Here is a 17,951-nt window from a genome sequence, read left to right as displayed (position 1 = left end):
GCACGCCATTCCAGAGGAGCACGGGTCAACACATGTACATGAACTTGATCTTGATCATGCTGTGTTCACACCGGACGCGGCAGAATTTTGCAGATTACATGCAAAGTCAATGTACAGACGCGACGGCGCGAGGTTTCCGCCGGGCGACGCGACTGACGCGTTTGAGGCGGCGCGAACTGAGCGAAGGACGCGGGGCGAAGTCACGCCAGTTGAAATATCCCAACTCCAGCGACAAAAACGCGTGAGTCATAGTTGCGTCAGCCAATAAGCGTTGAGAATCAGCGTTGAGAAGCTCCGCCCATCACCACCGCCGTCTTGCCGTCTTGCAGCTGCTCCGCTAGAAGTAGCGCTGGTAGCGGCTTCATTCAGACGCTGTTGTGCGGCTACGGATAATATTATGAACCCAGACATGAGGGCGTTTCATGTTTCGACATGTTTGGGACTTCCACAACAAGTATAACGCAGAACTAGTGGTTATTTATTCCATAGTCGATACCAGATAACTATTTTTCACGGAGAAAATCGATGGCGATAAGCCACGCCCCCTTTGTGGCGTTTGGTGTGAACACCCTCGTTTCACTCGCGCGACCAAACTGAACCGTGTTCACTAACCGGCGCCCGGTGTGAACACGGCGTTAGAGTGACAATCAAAGAGCAACCACACAGCAGACGGGGTATTTTGTCATACATTGTCATAATGATCCTTTGGGATTTTTGGCAACCAATAATCTTGTTGCAAGAACTTTGTTGCATGAAATATCATTGTGTGATCCAGCGCCTCGAGCTCTGCAACCTTAATGGCTGACTTCAAGGTCTTGGCTGATGCTTTACACCAAGTGTTCGGCTTCAAGCTGAGCTGCAACTTGAACTGGAGAAAGACTGACAGACTGGGTTCTGAGTGTGTTGAAGGCGATCCAGAGGTAAAGAGGGACCTGGTGGTAAAAGCTGTTTGATGACTTCTCAAGGAAATGCAGCAGAAGTTCGTCTGTTGGTGATCTTAATGAAGCAAAAGCTGCCATAATTTCACAGCTATTTGCAGCTGGGTACTATAAACATTTCAGGACTTTTTTTTTTTACAAACAATACCATGACTTATTTTTGCCCTACTGCGCACATTTCTGTCCATCCTATTTTTATTTTACTCTTTCCTTTTCATTTTGAAACCATTCTCTAAGTTGGTTTTTGTGTCAGGAATGCTATAAACATCAACTTTACTTCAAAGCACATTCATCAGCCCTCTTGTCTGTTGCCTTTGAAATGCAACTAAGAGAGAGTCTTACAGCAGCACTGTGACACACACTCTTAAAGGAGATACAGACAAGTAGAAGCGATTGGATTAAACTGAAAATGAAACAGAACAGACACACAAAATTAGTCAAAATGTTTGATCTTCACAGCTGTACAAGATTACATCCTAAAGTCACTGAAAGTATACATCACCTCATATATATATATATGTATATGTTGTATACAAAGGAAATACTTAGGTACCTCCAGTATATCTAGATAAGTACAGGAAACGAGGGGTTAATAAATGTGTGTCCAGTCGGGGACCAAGAACTAAATTACACCTTTGGTACTTTTTATTTAATAACCTTTATTGAATCATTTCAAAGTACAAACACGCTACCAGTAAACTCATTTTCACAACAGCTATGTCATGAAAAGATGCAAAATGTTCCTCATTATATTTACATACTTTTATGAAGTAACATTTTGAATGCAATGTTTACAAACAAAAAACGTCACTGCAATTACAGTGAAAAGTGCACTTTATTGTACAGCTCTTAAACAGGACTGAATACTCTATGTAATATATTATTGAAAAAAATACACAAAGAGTGATTAAAACTATAGTAATAATAAGTACACCATCTTTTGAATTTACCAAAGTTATTCTTTAAATACATCATCATCTAAAAATAAATGAAAATATAAGTCGTGCCACTGTTAGCTCGCTGTTCCTGGCTTGTTGCTTAGTACGGTAATTAATAAATTAAAAGGTTCTCGGCCATTTTCTTTTTTTGGAATATTTTCTTTTTCAAAATATTTTCACACTGCAAGAGAACATGCAGAGCACACTACATTAATTACATTACAAAAACAAGTTAGGAAGAAGAAGAAAAAATACACAAGTAGATGAAATAAAACTAATTAAATAAATAAAGTAAATAGAGGTTCTCGGTCATTTAAAATTTTTCCAATTATTTATTTATTTCAAAGAAGACAAAGTTGTTGCCCCTCATAGTCCCTTTTCGTACATATACAGTATATATGTACCCAACAAGTATCATATGGTTACCTATACACTCAATAATACACAGTCATGTGGGCTGTGATGTAAATCCTAATCTTTCACTGGGCTGTCACGCTCGTGTAAGAAGCTTTATTTTCTTTAAGAGTTGCAGTGTCACCATCACAGACGCCACCTGTCCTGCAGTGACACAAGTCCTGAGCCGATGGCGCTAAGCGGCGGCCTCGTTTGCAGCATTAGCATCAAGCCCCATGTGAGCAAACATCCCACCCTAGACATGGAAATAAGGCGAGACTCGTCACGGCTTTTTGTTGTTGTTGTTGTTGTTGTTTTAATCTCAAGACGTTTGTTGGTGTTGTGATGCCATCAAAGTAATGAGTCTCTAACTCCCCCACGACATTTGTTTGTTTCATTCCTGCTCTCATTAGTCTACTTGCACTGAACACATTAGGACATTTTACTGGTAGAAATAGATCTATGGGGCTATTTGTTGTGCTTCTTACAATCAGAATGATCTTTTTCATCTTCAATATGTGTAGAATTATATTTGTATTTTATTGAGGCACAAGACAACAGTTTACAGGGTTCAGAGCATTTTGTCTTCCAGAGTTCATTGTATTTTTGTGCATCCAGCTGTTTTTCTTTTTGCTCTGTGGTCGACCAAGCTTTACCTCGCCAGAACATTTATAGCAGAGTCCTCTGTCAATGGGAAAATGTTTAAAATCACTGAGTGAAACATCAAACTTCATATAAATTATTATTCTGGAGTTTAGTTTAATAATTGCGTCATTGTCGTTATGAATACATCTGCATTTCAAAGGCTTTTAGTTTTAACATCAACACATGGTGGTGGTTTGTGGGCTTTTCTGTCTCTGAAAAATGTTTTATTGTTCGTCTTGGCTGATCGTATAATAGTTGTTTCTTTATTATTATTTGTGGTATTAATCAAATCTAGATATTTCTTTCAAATATGTTGCAGTCAAGATACTCGCTTGCAGAGGTAGTGTGCACTTAATCTCCTCATACAAAATCCTGATGAACACACTAATAATTTTAAAATCTAGTATTGAAAATGTCACATGTGGACACATTTTATTGTGCGACGTGAATTTTTTTTGTCAAAGAAAATCAATCACTTAAAGTTATTCAGTTGATCTGATCAAATCTTGTTCTCCCATAGTTTGGTTTGGGATGTTTATGATAATTATTTAGATATCTTGGTTTCCACTCACTGAATGTTGGAAATACCTTTTTATTTTAAAATTATTTATATAGAAAATGTAATAAAACTGTTTTATATTGCACACTTTTCAATGTACTCAAAGACAAAAAAAAAAATAATAATAATAAAAAGTACAACATTTAGATTCACACCTTGATTTCTTGTAATAACATCTATTCATAAAGAAATATGGCGTCTCCAAATAGCAAACTTTGAACCCCATTCAGTGAGCATGGATCGGCTGGGAGCCGTGTCCCTCCTGTGGCCAATGCCCCGAAATGCAGTCCAGTTATCCACCGGTCACGTCGGCCTGCTGGCTGCGGATCTGCAGCCTCACACCCTCGACACACGTATGCAGCACACGGCGGTACGAGACATGTGGGCAGCAACGACGCTCTAAAGATGCTACTAATGAGAAACACATTAAATGTGTGCGATGTTTCACAGAACCAATTATGTTGCTGCAGCTGACCTTTGACATATTGTCCTCGACCTCAGATTGCCACCACAGTGCACACACACACACACACACACACACACACACTCACACTCTTCCACCTGTCCCCTGTCGCGCGGTGACACGTAGTCCAACGTCCCAGCACCCCACGCCTCCACGACACCTGGCTGCTTCTCATGAAAGACTCCACTCACGTCCCACGTGGCGACACAACTCCTCGCACAGAGTCCAGCGGCTGCAGAGTCTCCAGGACGTTTCCCTGCTCGCTTCTCTTCGCCCGCCGCCCTGAAACATGCTGATCACGCTGTTTTTCTCCCTCCTGGTGTCTTCAGGCGCTGCCGCCGAGAAAGGTAAATTGATTTAAGTATACAATCAATCAATCAAACTTTTATTACAGACTCAAGGTCCAGATAATACAAAAGACATAAAATAGAATAAAATAAATAAAAGCACAATTAAAATACATAGACCTCTCAATGCTTTATAAATAGATGTCTCTGATGGGACTGGTAGCGTGTGGTACTTTACTTTATGTTTGATAAAACCAAGATGATCTCATTTTCAGAATTTCTTCAAACAGCTTGGAAAGTATTAACTCCTGCAGACACGAACATGTCACTGGCACTACACCATCTCTCTCTTCAGTAATATTCTCATGGCGTCATTATAAGCTTCTTGAAGTCTCTGTAGGCTTCCTTTTTATACAGTCTACTGTTCTTTTCTTTGCTTTCACTGCAGAAAAATCAAACGCACCTCAAAGTGTTGCAACTCTGCTAATATACATTTTGTAGAACTTGTTTGGTCCGTCTTTCACTAAACATCAAACATGTCCAATTGCGTGTGATGTGTGTAAGATTAAAAGTCCCCGAAGGAGGAATCCTTATCACGTTGGTGATCCCGGCCTTTACCTTGACCATGCGGTGGACATTTCCAGGTGTATCTTACCTCTTACCTTGACTCTGGTGACCCGCTTCTCTAGTGATCTCAACATCTACTTGATGGATTGCCACATACTATTGTCTCAATGTTCATATAGTTCCCAGACAATGAATCCTGATCTCCTGACTTTTCCTTCAGCGACACTATGAGGTTCACATTTGTGGTTTTGAAAGAAGACTTGTGTTACTGTCGACACAAGGACCGAGGCTGTCAGCCGCAAGATATGTTGAATTGTGTGTTTTTCTGTCCCAGACGGTGCCTTTCCCAGACTGACTGACACCAAAGCTGTCGAGGCCTTCGTCGACTCTGCCGATGTGGTGGTCATCGGATTCCTGGAGGTCAGACATGAAAATTGCACATAGAGAAAGAAAAAAGTCTCAACCATGGGCTCAAATCATCTTTTTGACATCTTTTATTTAACAAGCCCCCGGCGGGGCTGTTTGATGGCTGGGTTTATTATGCCAACAGGCATGCGGCGAACAACACACGATCAGACCAATTAGCTGAGAGAGAGACTGTGAGGGCTTTTGTTTGCACCCTGGTGTTTGGGATGCTGTTGTCACGGCTAGATTTGGAAGAAGAATAGATTTCCCGCGGCCACACCTTTGGCAGCGCTGCTGCTACGAGGACGGAGAGAGCGGCTCGCCATCCCACGGAGGCGAGCCCTTTGGCCGGGCTCTGTGTGTGCGGGGGAAGATGGCGGCCACTTGACAGGAAACGCATGCATATCTGAGGACTTGTGGGATTGGCTTCATTGGCCCTCTGGTAAACAAACGTGGGGAGAAGGTTCATGAGAGGAGAAATGGAAGAGAGAGCACACGAGGATAAGGCATAGTTGGACCGTGAGGCTGAAGGCAAAAAGAGACCAAAATATTGGCGCTGTGACTCACTGGGAAGGAACACATATTACAGGCTGCAACATGATCAAATGCAGTGCCACAGCTCATGCAATGCTGCCTCAGAATAGACATGATTCACCTTCCTTTGAGTCAGCCCCCATACTCCCGGTTTATTCCTTTGTTTCTCCATTTCTTAATCTTTCAATACCCCCGTCATTTTCTTTCAAATTCACATATTCTTGGTGTAAAGAGGATTCGCTACAGGAGCTATCGACCGCTATCGGAACCAAGTTCTGGTAGAAAACGATCGTTGGTTAAAGATCCGATTGATCCAGTAAAAAGTACAACATTTTCCTCTAAAAAGAAATGGAGTAAAAGTATGAAGCATGGAAACATTTAATTGAATACTGCATATTGGCACACATATTGGTCTCAGAGTGCCTGCCTGGATTTAAAAGTCTAATTTTACTCCCTACCGATGGATCAAGGAACGTTTCCCTCTCTTCAAATTAGAAATTACTGTTGAGTCCAAAGCAGGTTGTGCAATAATGACTATTTAAGTATAATAATCCACAAATGTTACGGGAAAAGACAAGAAATGTCACTGCAAAGTGTGCAATAGTGAATGAAAAACAACAACAGAAAATGATTTGTCGAAGATAGAGGAATGTAAATGAGAAGATGAATGTAACTCTGTTTTCCTCTCACGTCCCAGGGAGAGGAGAGTCGCGGCTATCAGGAACTGGTTTCAGCTGCGAAGCTTGTGGACTCCGTCCCTGTGGCCTTCTGCACCGTGAAGGAGGTGTGGGCGGACTACAGCCTCTCCTCGGACACCATCACCATTTTCAGAAAGGTATTCTGCACCACCAGGCATCCTTTTCAACGAGAAGCGTGACGGCAGTGGTACCGACTGAGAACAATGACCCACACGGTAGCTTGTTGGTGATATATAAAAAAACAAAGAAACAAACAAGATTATCGTTCAAAAAAACAACAAAGAGATGAATAAATATAAATATCTATGGACTCTTGCCACTCCCATAAGAGGCCACAATGTACTGCAGTAAGCTCCATTTCACACAAAAGCTAAGATCAGGTGTTTTCATGGCGTGGGCGATATGAGGTTTCTGCTTCATTTACTCTGTCATCGTGTGTCTTTGTCTCAGATCTCTTTTCACCAGGCATCCTGGCTCAAAATACATGCAACTATACTGAGATAGTCAAATCAAAATCAACTTAAAATGCATGCGAAATAACACTTGTTCTTTACGCATGAATTCTGCACGTGTCTTTCACATTTTAACGATGATTAAAAAGAGTGGGCAATTATTACTAATAATGTGTTTTACAGCATTTCTCATTCAGTGTTCTTCAAGCTGTGAATTAAACCGTTATTATTTTATGATTTTTTTCTGAATATTTAACAGCTTCCTTACTGTTAACCTAAACTAGACTGAAGCCAATGACAGCTATTAGCACCCTCTACTGGATGAACTGTGTCATAGCACGGAAACCTTAATTTCAGCAGATAGGATTCATTTAGTGTCATGAATGTTAGCGATTATGAAATTTGGGAGTCTGTTTAATTTGTGTCTGTTTTTACCCAACTTTTTTTATTGATCCCTCTGACACATATTTTCTAGTCCCGTACAGCCTACATCAGTTTTATGACGATGATGATGATGACGATGATGATGATGATGTGTGTCATGTGATCAGGCGGATAACCACCAGGACAACCTTGTTGTTGACACAGTCAAGAAGTTAGAAGCTGACGGCCTTGTAAACTTCATCACCACCAATGAGGTCCGATACATCACCGAGTACAACCAAGTGGTACGTCCAGCTCTGCCTCCACTGTGAATGTTATGGAGCAACTGGAGCCTGTCTGTCACACTAATGGTTATGCATTCATCTCATTTATCCCTTAAAACTGTACTTAAGAATACATCTTTATTAAAAACAAATGCATACACTTCTTATGTTCTCCACTACCAAACTCTCCATTATCATGTCACCACCACAGTGGTGAAGAAGCATCCAGATATTTGACTTGAGTAAAGTAGAAATACATTAGTGCAGAAATACTCAGGTCAAAGTCATGCATTCAGGAAAAGTATAAAATTATTAGTTACAAATTGTAATGAAAGTACTCAATAGGCAGCAGAATGTCTCCTGTCAGTGTTATATTACCTCATTATATATCATATTTCATATTTTTATTCCTGATGTATCTGTGCAAGCAGCATTTGGAAATGATCACCAACGTTTTATTCTTAAATAGTTAAACAGTGTTTAACTATTTAATACTGTTAAATAGTATTAAACAGTGTTTAACTATTGTACTGTTGGGTAGTTTTTCCTTGACAAAGTATAATTTAAAAAAGTCTGATTTGTTCTGACAGTAACTATTTACTGTCAGATACATACAAAAAGTAAAATATGTCCCTCTGAGTAGTACATGTTTCCAAACTGTACTTAAGAACAGTACTTGCATAAACGTAGTTACTACCGCTAGTATTGAGAGTATTCCTGGAACATGAATGTATCCAACATGAGCCAGGAAGTAGTCGCACAAATGTCGGTGCAAAGAGAAAACAACACAACGTGACACTACAACACTACATGATGATGATATGAAAAGAGCCTGCTCATCACTGGTAGAGCTTGTCAGGTGAGAGGGTCCTCCCGCCTCGACCCTCATTCTTTGTATACTGTATTTACTAAATATACTACTGTGTATATATATATATATATATATATATATATATATATATATATATATATATATATATATATATATATCTTGTGCCTCCTCAGACCGCAGTGGGCCTGTTCAATTCAGAGGTGAAGACACACCTGCTGCTCTTTGTCAGCATGGGGGGTAAAGAATACACGGAGCTGAAGGAGCGACTGGGAGCCCTGGCCCCAGACTTCACCGGCAAGGTGACAATACTCAAATGACCTCGTTTCAAATACGGCAGAGTGATTTTTACAAGTTGCATTTCTGTGTGAATTAAGTCATAAAAACTGTGTTTCAGTTCTTGTTTGTGCTGATTAATGGAGCCGTGAAGTCCAACTCCCGGTCACTGGGCTACTTCGGCCTCAAGTCTCAGGACCTCCCACGAGTCGGCATATATGACGGGGCCTCCGACATGAAGTGGCTCCTGCCGGCCGGGGAGATCTCCACTGAGCGCGTGCGGGAGTTCTGCCAGTCCTTCTTACGAGGGGAGCTGCAGGTGAGCCGTTACTGTGGCCCACCAAGAGCGAATCACTCCTGATGGTTATGAATCATAACCTCAACAGCCGGTTGAGTAAAGTAAAAAAGCGTCACTTTAGTGATTTCAAATAAACTAAACAGGAGCTCTCGTTGACTCGTCGTGAAAGTAAAAGAGTGAGTGAGTTGGAGCGTAGCAGCAATGCTCAACGAGGATGAAAGCACTTCTCGGCCTCACTGTAAAGTGTAAAGTATACACAACACAACACACAGGAAACCTCCCACTGGGCACTAATTTGCTGCGCTGCAGCTGGTGTGACGTCGCGTCTGAAGCTCTGCAGCAAGAGAGTGAGAGCAGCAGCACCAAACACACTGAAGCCGTGTGATATAGGAAGTTAAAATGATAATAATAATGTAGGTGACAGTTATATCACATTTAAATATATATATATATATATGATATAAATCAGTTAGTGATGCACAATGCAGCACAAGGGTGTCGTACACAAGAAGTTGCGTTATTTAAAATACCCTCTTCAGTATTCCCTAAATGTTTCTCCACAATTATCAACAACCAGCCCAAATCACCAAAAACACAAACAAGCTCAACCTTGACGCTGCAGTTTTCTGCTTTTCTCTCTGGCTCCATCACAGTTTCTTCAGCTTTCTGCAGGATTACTGCTTAAACAGGACGACTGTAGCTTCCCTGGGCCGTTGAGTCAACTCTGCAAATGTGGTTAACACATTCAAGTCAAGTCAATTTTATTTACATCGCCCCAAAATCACAAATTGGCCTCAAGGGGCTTTACAGTCTGTAGAGTTATTTACAATTCCTGAGAACCAAAATAGATTAAAATCCATGTGTTGGTGACACTGATCCCCTAAATGAATGCATTTCTCAGAGCTTCCCTCTGATAGTAGTATGTCTACATAAATACACGTGTGTTAAACTAGTGTCACGTGTTCACTCTCTCCTCTGGTGTCACTTATTTGTGTTTTCAGGAGGTGAAGCAGGCGGGAGCCGAGGCCAAAACAGAGCTCTAGGACTCCTAATCAGATGAATTGGTGTGTGTTAAATAAAAAGACTAAATGGAAAGAGTCTGATTATTTCTTCTGTGAAACTACTCTGGCTGTGTGTGTGTGCGTGTGTGTGTGTGTGTGTGTGTGTGTGTGTGTTAGAATGCAATTTCTCCCGTCTGACACAAAAGAAACTTGGCAAAGTAAACATGTGCATGTCTGTCATGTGTCCTCATGTATTTAACCGTGTGTGTGTGTGTGTGTTGTTATGTTTTGTCTGTTTACGTGAGTGTGACCCCGGCTGCGGTCTGGCCCGCGGGCCACAAGCTGCTGGCCACATATGGCCGAGACCTGGCTCAGTTTGTGCGTCTGTCCACTAGCGTTACTGTCCGGACCACAACACGCCGCCTCAGAGAGACTGACAGGGCCGAGACCGAGGCCCCAACCTGTCCCATACGAGTCGTCCTGCACAGAAAAGTGTGTCAATAAATATACGCACATGATAAACTGACGTGAAAAAAGTACCAACGATGAATAGCAAGGAATCAGAAGCAGCAATCACACGCAGCTGAAAGCAGGGCATCGAGTTTAAAGAGGGATTTGACTCGAGACATGTCGCCTTAAATACGTATTTCGCAGTAAAAGCTCTATAAAAGCCAAACAGACGGGCTGTGGAGCGCAGACAGACATCAAGAGTGAAAACGTTTTGGGCTCGTCCCAGAAATATGAAGAAAGAAGGGAATTTCAAGGCCCGGACTCGGGATCAGTGTAATTACTGGTGCTGCTGCCAAGCGGACGCATCCGGCGGAATGGAGAGCGCCTGGCAGGTGGAGCTTCTCTGAGGCCAGGAGGGGATGTGGAGCGCGGCGCCCGCCATCTGAGGTTGTTCACGGCTGCAATCGAGACCGTCCAGATGAGACCTGCGTTACATAATGCACCTGTAAGATAATGCCCCTGTGTTATTAAATGTAGTCTAGTAGCATAGTGTTATCATGTTTTATGAATAAGGAATACAAGTAAGCTAAGTTGTTGAATAATAACAATTGCTCTAATGTTGATGTTACTAAATATCACAATGTGAGAAATTTACCGTAAATATGTACGGTAATTAACTGGCAGCAAAAGTACAAAAATTTATAAAATCATTGTATTAACTTTTATACAATACATTATATATTTATACAATGAAATAGTTTTTCTAAAGTTATATCATTTATTACTATGATTTTCACTGTATCTTATTGATTGCTGTACTTTTTGATTAAATACACAGTATTCTACTGTGCAATAGTACGCAGTAATTTACGTTTTTCTTTCTTTTACAGTGTTGAAAACATTGTTGTTTTTCAGAGCTCATGAAAGGTTTACATCATAGAGACACGTAGTTCTCACAAGAAAGTGACGCTTTAATAGATTATGAGTCATTGCTGTAGATGAAACATTATATAAAGTAGTCCAAATTTAACACAACCATAATGCACATAATCTACAGCAGCAAAATGCAACATACACATTAAAGGACTAGTATTTTCACAGTGAGGTGTTGCTACTGTTACTTAAATAAAGGACCTCAATACTTCTCCCGCCACTGGTGAGAAGCCTTTCTTTCATGACATGCCAACTCTCTACTCCTTCATCTCCTGCTCTGGTAACTGGTACTATTTCCAATATATATATTATTACTTTGTATGTCATGGGCTGCTGTCTGTTTATCCTTCCATGAGGTCATCCGGATGCATTTGACCAAAAATAGCAATTCTGTACAGTAGTAGGTTACAGTATGTGGTTCATTGTTAAAAAGCTGTTTTATATCTACATATTATCATTGAGTTGTGTCTCATAAGTCTCTGGCCCTGCAGGAGATCTGCTATCAGTCTGCTAAGCTGATGAGATGTCTTTTTGGGTTTTTCACTGTTTATAATATGGAACATCATTATTGAATGGATTGCAAAAATAAGGACACTTTCAGGTCCAGTCTCCCTTTAACCCCACCACACTGTTATATGCTGCATTATATCTCCCATTTTACATTTTCTTTTATTCACATATTCAGAAATCAGAAGTCTATCCTTCCTTGACATTCAGTGGGTGTTCTACAGGAAGTTCCCTTTAAGTGAGACCTTGTTGAGGTTAAACATGCTCTTACCTACAACCTACAATGTTCTCTGCTGGTCACGAGCCTCCACACACGCACCCTGAGGCAATGCTTTAAACGAAAGGTCTGAACGCTCGCCTGCAACTGGTCATTTAAAGGTTGTTTGTTGCAACCATGTGATGCGGGTGTATCATGCAAGTGGAGTAAACCTGGCACGGACCAAAGACAAAATAAATACATTTACTATGAAGATTCTTGAAGATTTTATCAAAAACATAAAAAAAAGACTCTTTGCTGTGTAGTACACTTTAGAAGATAAACATGCTGTTAACACTGATCCCTCCTTTCGTTATCTAAGCGTTAACGTGGAGTCACCGTTCTTGGTATTGGTATATTAATGCAGACCTTTTGGAGCCTGGTCATGAGGGCTGAGCTCCATCTCAAGGTCAATAAACAACCTGTTGATGTACTCAAAGGATGGGAAGGAAAAGAACATTGAAAATAACCCTCCAGCACTGAGAAACAGAAATAATATTTAAAATGAATTAATTACAATATATATATATATATATATATATATATATATATATATATATACGCATATATATATATATATATATATATATATATATATATATATATATATATATATTTATATATTTATATATATATATTATATATATAAAGCTATGAAAGACAATTTAAAGACAATAACAAATATAATATATGTGATGCAATATAATATTTTAATTATACAGCTTCAGTTGCTCTCTTATCCTCAGGCAGGCTCGGGGCAACAAAAAAGACTTTTGCTCCCGGAAGATGAACCTCAGGGGAAGACCTTTCAAAAAAAGTGAAATCAATTTAAAATCCAATCATAACCTGACAGGGACCCAATGTAGCGACTGTCCCTCACTCTGGTCCTGGTGTTGTAAAGATTGGGCCTGGTCAGTAAACACAGTGTTATATTTGACCGGAGAGGAAACCGCATCACCTAACATAGAAGAAGATCAGACTGATATGAGTTACACTAAGGTGTTACTTTATCACACAGTATATATATGTGTGCGTACATATGATGCTGGACAAACAGGAAGTGTGTAACCTCAGAACAACAGTAAATAAAAGTGAGCATTACTCATCGCCTAAATTAAGTCATTTCAAAGCCAACAAAAGCAACAACAACAACAGAGGTCAGAAACCAGACACTGCATTTCCAGGGATGCTGTGGCAATTGTTTTCCCCCTAACAAGACGCAACCACAAAAATGGATGCTGGACCAGACATCGAAATTACACGGCACACGGTCCAAGACAAATCCCTGACACCAGGAATAACGGTAGACTCCATGAAACACGAAGAACACCAAGGTCACCCTGCAGCAGCGCTGCACTTCTCAGAACCTGTCAGTACGGGATGGATGGAGCTGTTTGGGGTCCCTCTGGGGTGTATATATATATATATATATATATATATATATATATATATATATATATATATATATGTATATGTATATATATATACACATGCAGTGATATGTGTGCATAAACCTTTGGGTATCTACTCAGCATTTAAGTTACAACATGGTTTAGGACCAATCTGCAGACTCAAAATACAATGTTTTTTTGTCGTAAACCACACTTCAACTGTATCGCACAAACAGAAAACTGCATCCAAAGCCGCATAAATCATGCTGTTCGTCCAACACGTGGGGGCTGCTTATATTTAGCCGTATATCTGCTGAAGCACATCAAGCGGGGCAATGCGTCGGGCCACTGGTTGGCATCGGTAGACCGTGGCCGTGCCTCGTGTGCATCTGGCCAGCAGCTCGACCCAGATGCGTCTGTAAATAGGGACTGACTGCGGTTCTGGTGGGACTCTGCAACACTCTAATTAAGCTCTGTCGCATAATGAGGCTCACTGCCGTCCCGTGTCACCCGATTAGTAGCCTGTGGTCGGCCCAGGCTATAGTTTGGGGTTTGTGTGGGAGGAGCGCAGCGGAGCAACACAACACAACAGCAATGGCAGAGCTGGCAGACCTCATGTTGGAGAATCAACCCTGCAGCGGGTCTCCCTGATTAAAATCCAATCACATGTGAAGGGTATTTTATAGAGACCAGTAACACCACTGGTTTGGACTTTCAGGGGGTTTGTTGCATTATTTATACTCCGGTGCTGAAGGCCGAGGATTGGAAAGGAATTTAAACGGGGAATTTACAGGATTGGTAAACACGTCGAGTATAAAAATTGATTCGGTTTGACCTCAGGGAGTGATTGACAGGGAATGAAGGCATTTTGTTGGAGAGAATATGAGAAAATTACTGTACCCAAAAGCCAGAGGGAGAAACTATTTTAAGATGCCAATTTAGGAATTAAATATATCTCTGAGACCTATCGGAGTTCTTTCGAATTAAAAGGTAAAATATGTCTGAGTGTGTATAACAGTGTGCAGAAGGGGAATCCCCTGAGGTTAGTCCTGCTTTCATCCTGTCACTCCGTTTGTCTTGGACCGGCTTTATTGTCAAGTCAAGGCCACAAACACAAGTACGTATATGTTTACATACAGTACGTGCACTGTACATGCACTGTACATGCACTGTACATGCACTGTACGTACAGTCGAATGCCTGAATGTTTGTGGCCGTGTACGTTTCTGCGCGGGTGAACGTTTTTTTCGGACTCCGTGCCAGGCCTGCGTGGGCGTGAAGGGGAGCTTTCGTGACAAGTGGAAGCGGAAACGTTGACGTTCGATTCCCCGGCCAATCACAGGGCTCCCTCGGGTCTGAGAAAGGAGGTGGACTTCAGTATATATTGACCTCGAATTGGGGGAAAGAAGCAGAGCAAATTCATCGAAGCAAAGAAGAGCGCACAGTCAAGAAAGCAACTTTTCTCCAGAGTGAAAGCAACTGCGAGGCACCATGAAGACTCTGATCCTCCTCTCCATCTGTGCCCTTCTGTCAGTGTGCTGGTCCATGGGAGGTAAGAACGGACTCATCCCATCACCGCTGTGATTCCTGAGATTGACCTCTCTGTCATTTGGAACGATGCAGACGCCTTACAGTGTCTCTACAAAAGTGTTATTTTCTGTGATTCCCCAGCTGTTGAGCCAGAGGTTGTCGTGGACCCTGCCGCCGACACAGAGGCTGACGCCGACCCCGCCGACCTCGTTGACTCCACCGACCCCGCTGACTACGCTGACGTCATTGACCCCGCTGACCCCGCTGACCCCGCTGACTCTGCTGACCTCGCTGACCCCGCTGACCCTGCCGCCGTCCCTGATTCATCCTCCTCTTCCTCCTCCGAATCCGATTCGTCTTCCGCGTCCGACTCCAACTCTTCCTCAGACTCTCTATCTGACTCCAACTCCAACTCCAACTCGTCTTCCTCCTCCTCATCTTCCTCCTCCTCCTCATCTTCCGAATCGTCTTCCTCTGAGTCCAACTCCTCCGCCTCCGACTCTTCCTCCTCTTCTTCATCCTCCTCATCTTCATCCGAGTCAGCCAGCGAAGAGGGTATGCATCATTTCTGTAGAACCTTTGCACGGTTTCTGAATTACTTCAAATTTGACTGTAAAACAAGTAAATATTGAAAAAAGGTTGATTTTGTGATGCTCGTCCTCACAGCGCCTCCGGTGGTCATGAAGAGAGACCTGGCTGCTGTTCTCCTGAGGAGAAGGAGATCTGCTCCAGGAGGATACCTCAGCCCCTTGCAGCTGGAGAGGTACACTTATTTACTCTGTTCCTTGCTGTAAAGTAACAAAAACAACCCAGAAGTCAGAAGGCTGAGTGATTTTGCATCCCTTCTAACCTCCTCCTCTCCTCTCCGCTGCAGCCTGAGTGAGGTGTGTGAGCTGCACATCGGCTGCGACGAGATGGCCGAGACTGCAGGCATCGTCGCCGCATACGTGGCCTACTACGGACCCGTGCCCTTCTAAGAAGAAGACACCAGAACTGTTTTTTTTCTGCCAAGTTCTGTCACAGAACAGAGCAGCAACTCCCCTGAATCCAGACACGGGGCAGACAATCCCAAAACCAAAATAAAGGAGAAAGGTTTGGCCCATGTTGTGTTATGATGCTAGATGGAGATTTTCTTTTTTTTTCGTGCACCTTGACCGGCTTTAAAGGTCGTGTAAGAAAAGGCCTCTTCCAGGCTTTCAGAGAGAGGCACATGGAAACGCAAGCCTGTGAAGTATTTAGTACACGAGATTATATTATTCTCTATGTCCGTAGTATAATGCAATGAATGGTGCTACAAGTGAAGATGTATGTTAATGTATTTGTGTTTTTTTACGTTGTGCTTCAGCATTACTTGAACTAGAAGTAGTAGTTCTAGTAAGTAGAGGATGTAGTAATGAGGTACTGTAGTTTTAGTGTAGTGGTAGTGTACAGTGTGTGTAGAATGCACATCAGTTATCTGTAAGGACTGTAACCACAAATTGCCTCTGGGTTTGAAAAATAATAAATTATTTTGTTTTGTCAAATTGTTTGTCTTGCCCTCGATGACTAAAAGGTGTTTGATGGAATGCTGATGTAATGAATGACATCATACAGGTGATCATTCCCTTCAGGTTCCTCTCTACGATTATAGCTGCTTTAATGCTGACTGAGATATATTCTGCCGAGGATTAGTATGAGATTCTCTCTCATACATAAACATGCACACAATACAAGTGGCTTCATCATCAGCCACAGCGACAGCGCTCCATTCAGCATTCATGATGTTCTCATGTCGGCCACTAGAGGGCAGAGTGGGTCAGTCAAACAGGTCAGGAATTAATCTTGTGTTCATTTGGAATACATTAAAACACTCTGACAGAATATTATATTATATAAATCAAATCCCATCAAATCCCACAGAAATAATGATATAGATTATACCCAAAAGTGTTTGAAACATAGAAATAAATTATGGATCAGAAATCTTGGGCTGGAAAGAAATAATCAGAAAATTGCATTAAGTTAAAGAGGAACACACAACAACATGATTGCTTATTAATAGAAGTGATTCTAATAAGAAGTAATTCTGCACAGAGAAAAAACAAACAAAAGGCCTCAATCTATTCGGTACATTTCGTTCTTCGTTCTTGTTGGAGATTTCAAAATATTATACTTCAAAAGATGCCAAAGTATGAAAAACATTTACGGGAAGAGATAAGATAAAAGTGTGTAGGCTCATCACGAGGCGTGCCCTCTGCTCATCCACAGTGGCACAGTTAGTTATTCCAGTGGTTCCCAGCATAGGGGTCGGTTCCCCTCCGAAGGGTGTGACCTCAACATGTACTTGACTGCAGTGCTTAAGTAAATGTACATATTCAGTCGAAGTGTCTCGTGGTTGTCCGTGCGCCGAGGCACAGTTGTGCGCCCTCGATATTGACATATTGATAATCCATCTCATGTCATGTGTTAACAACATGACGGTATAGCAGACAGCACAACAGCGTCCTGGACACGGGCAGTTTCCTGCCCAGATACAAAAGAAACATATTAAAAATTGTGGATATTGTGGATAACGTTTATGATACTTTGAGATAAGGAGCATGTTTGTCACACTGAACTGTGCAATCAACTTTTTTTTATCAAAATCCTTCATTCCCAACATGCTTTACTAAAGATAAAACTCACAGGAGAGCAATAAATAACAATACGTAATCCCTTATCATATCCATTATACAGGGTTAAAGATTGGATAATAAGGGAACATCATGATGACTCGGGTGGTTCCTGGAAAAGAATCTTTCAATCAGGTATCATTTTGAATTATTTTATTTTGAAATCATCATTATGGAGACAAAATATACAACTCAACATTAACATAAAAAGTCAAAAACAATTAGTTAGATGCACATTCATCTATTTTCAAACTACATATTCCTTGAATACAATTATCCGTCTCAATTAAGAAGTATTTTTTA

At 41.4% G+C, this 17,951-nt stretch overlaps 2 protein-coding genes across 2 annotated transcripts; both read left to right on the top strand.

The window, feature by feature from the left end:
• Nucleotides 1-4,225: 4,225 nt before the first annotated feature.
• erp27 (endoplasmic reticulum protein 27) lies at nt 4,226-9,972 on the top strand (the record flags this gene model as incomplete). Its single annotated transcript, XM_079219076.1, has 7 exons — nt 4,226-4,283; nt 5,125-5,210; nt 6,427-6,564; nt 7,431-7,547; nt 8,532-8,657; nt 8,753-8,950; nt 9,931-9,972. The coding sequence occupies 7 exons, from the start codon at nt 4,226-4,228 to the stop codon at nt 9,970-9,972; spliced, it is 765 nt and encodes a 254-aa protein (XP_079075202.1).
• Nucleotides 9,973-14,883: 4,911 nt separating this feature from the next.
• Nucleotides 14,884-16,520, top strand: LOC306738529 (osteocalcin 2-like). Its single transcript, XM_079220392.1, has 4 exons — nt 14,884-15,019; nt 15,139-15,552; nt 15,664-15,760; nt 15,872-16,520. The coding sequence occupies exons 1-4, from the start codon at nt 14,959-14,961 to the stop codon at nt 15,972-15,974; spliced, it is 675 nt and encodes a 224-aa protein (XP_079076518.1). The 5' UTR covers nt 14,884-14,958; the 3' UTR covers nt 15,975-16,520.
• Nucleotides 16,521-17,951: the final 1,431 nt, after the last annotated feature.

Source organism: Taurulus bubalis, assembly GCF_910589615.1.
Source record: "Taurulus bubalis genome assembly, chromosome: 6".
Lineage (NCBI taxonomy): Eukaryota > Metazoa > Chordata > Actinopteri > Perciformes > Cottidae > Taurulus > Taurulus bubalis.
Note: the sequence above shows the minus strand (reverse complement) of the source record. Positions and strands in the feature narration are given on the sequence as shown.

Excerpts from the sequence above, each read along its gene's own strand:
- LOC306738529 (XM_079220392.1), top strand. The coding sequence starts at position 14,959 with ATGAAGACTCTGATCCTCCTCTCCATCTGTGCCCTTCTGTCAGTGTGC. Across the intron at positions 15,553-15,663 it reads CGAGTCAGCCAGCGAAGAGG|CGCCTCCGGTGGTCATGAAG; the intron begins GTATGCATCATT and ends TCGTCCTCACAG. Across the intron at positions 15,761-15,871 it reads AGCCCCTTGCAGCTGGAGAG|CCTGAGTGAGGTGTGTGAGC; the intron begins GTACACTTATTT and ends TCTCCGCTGCAG.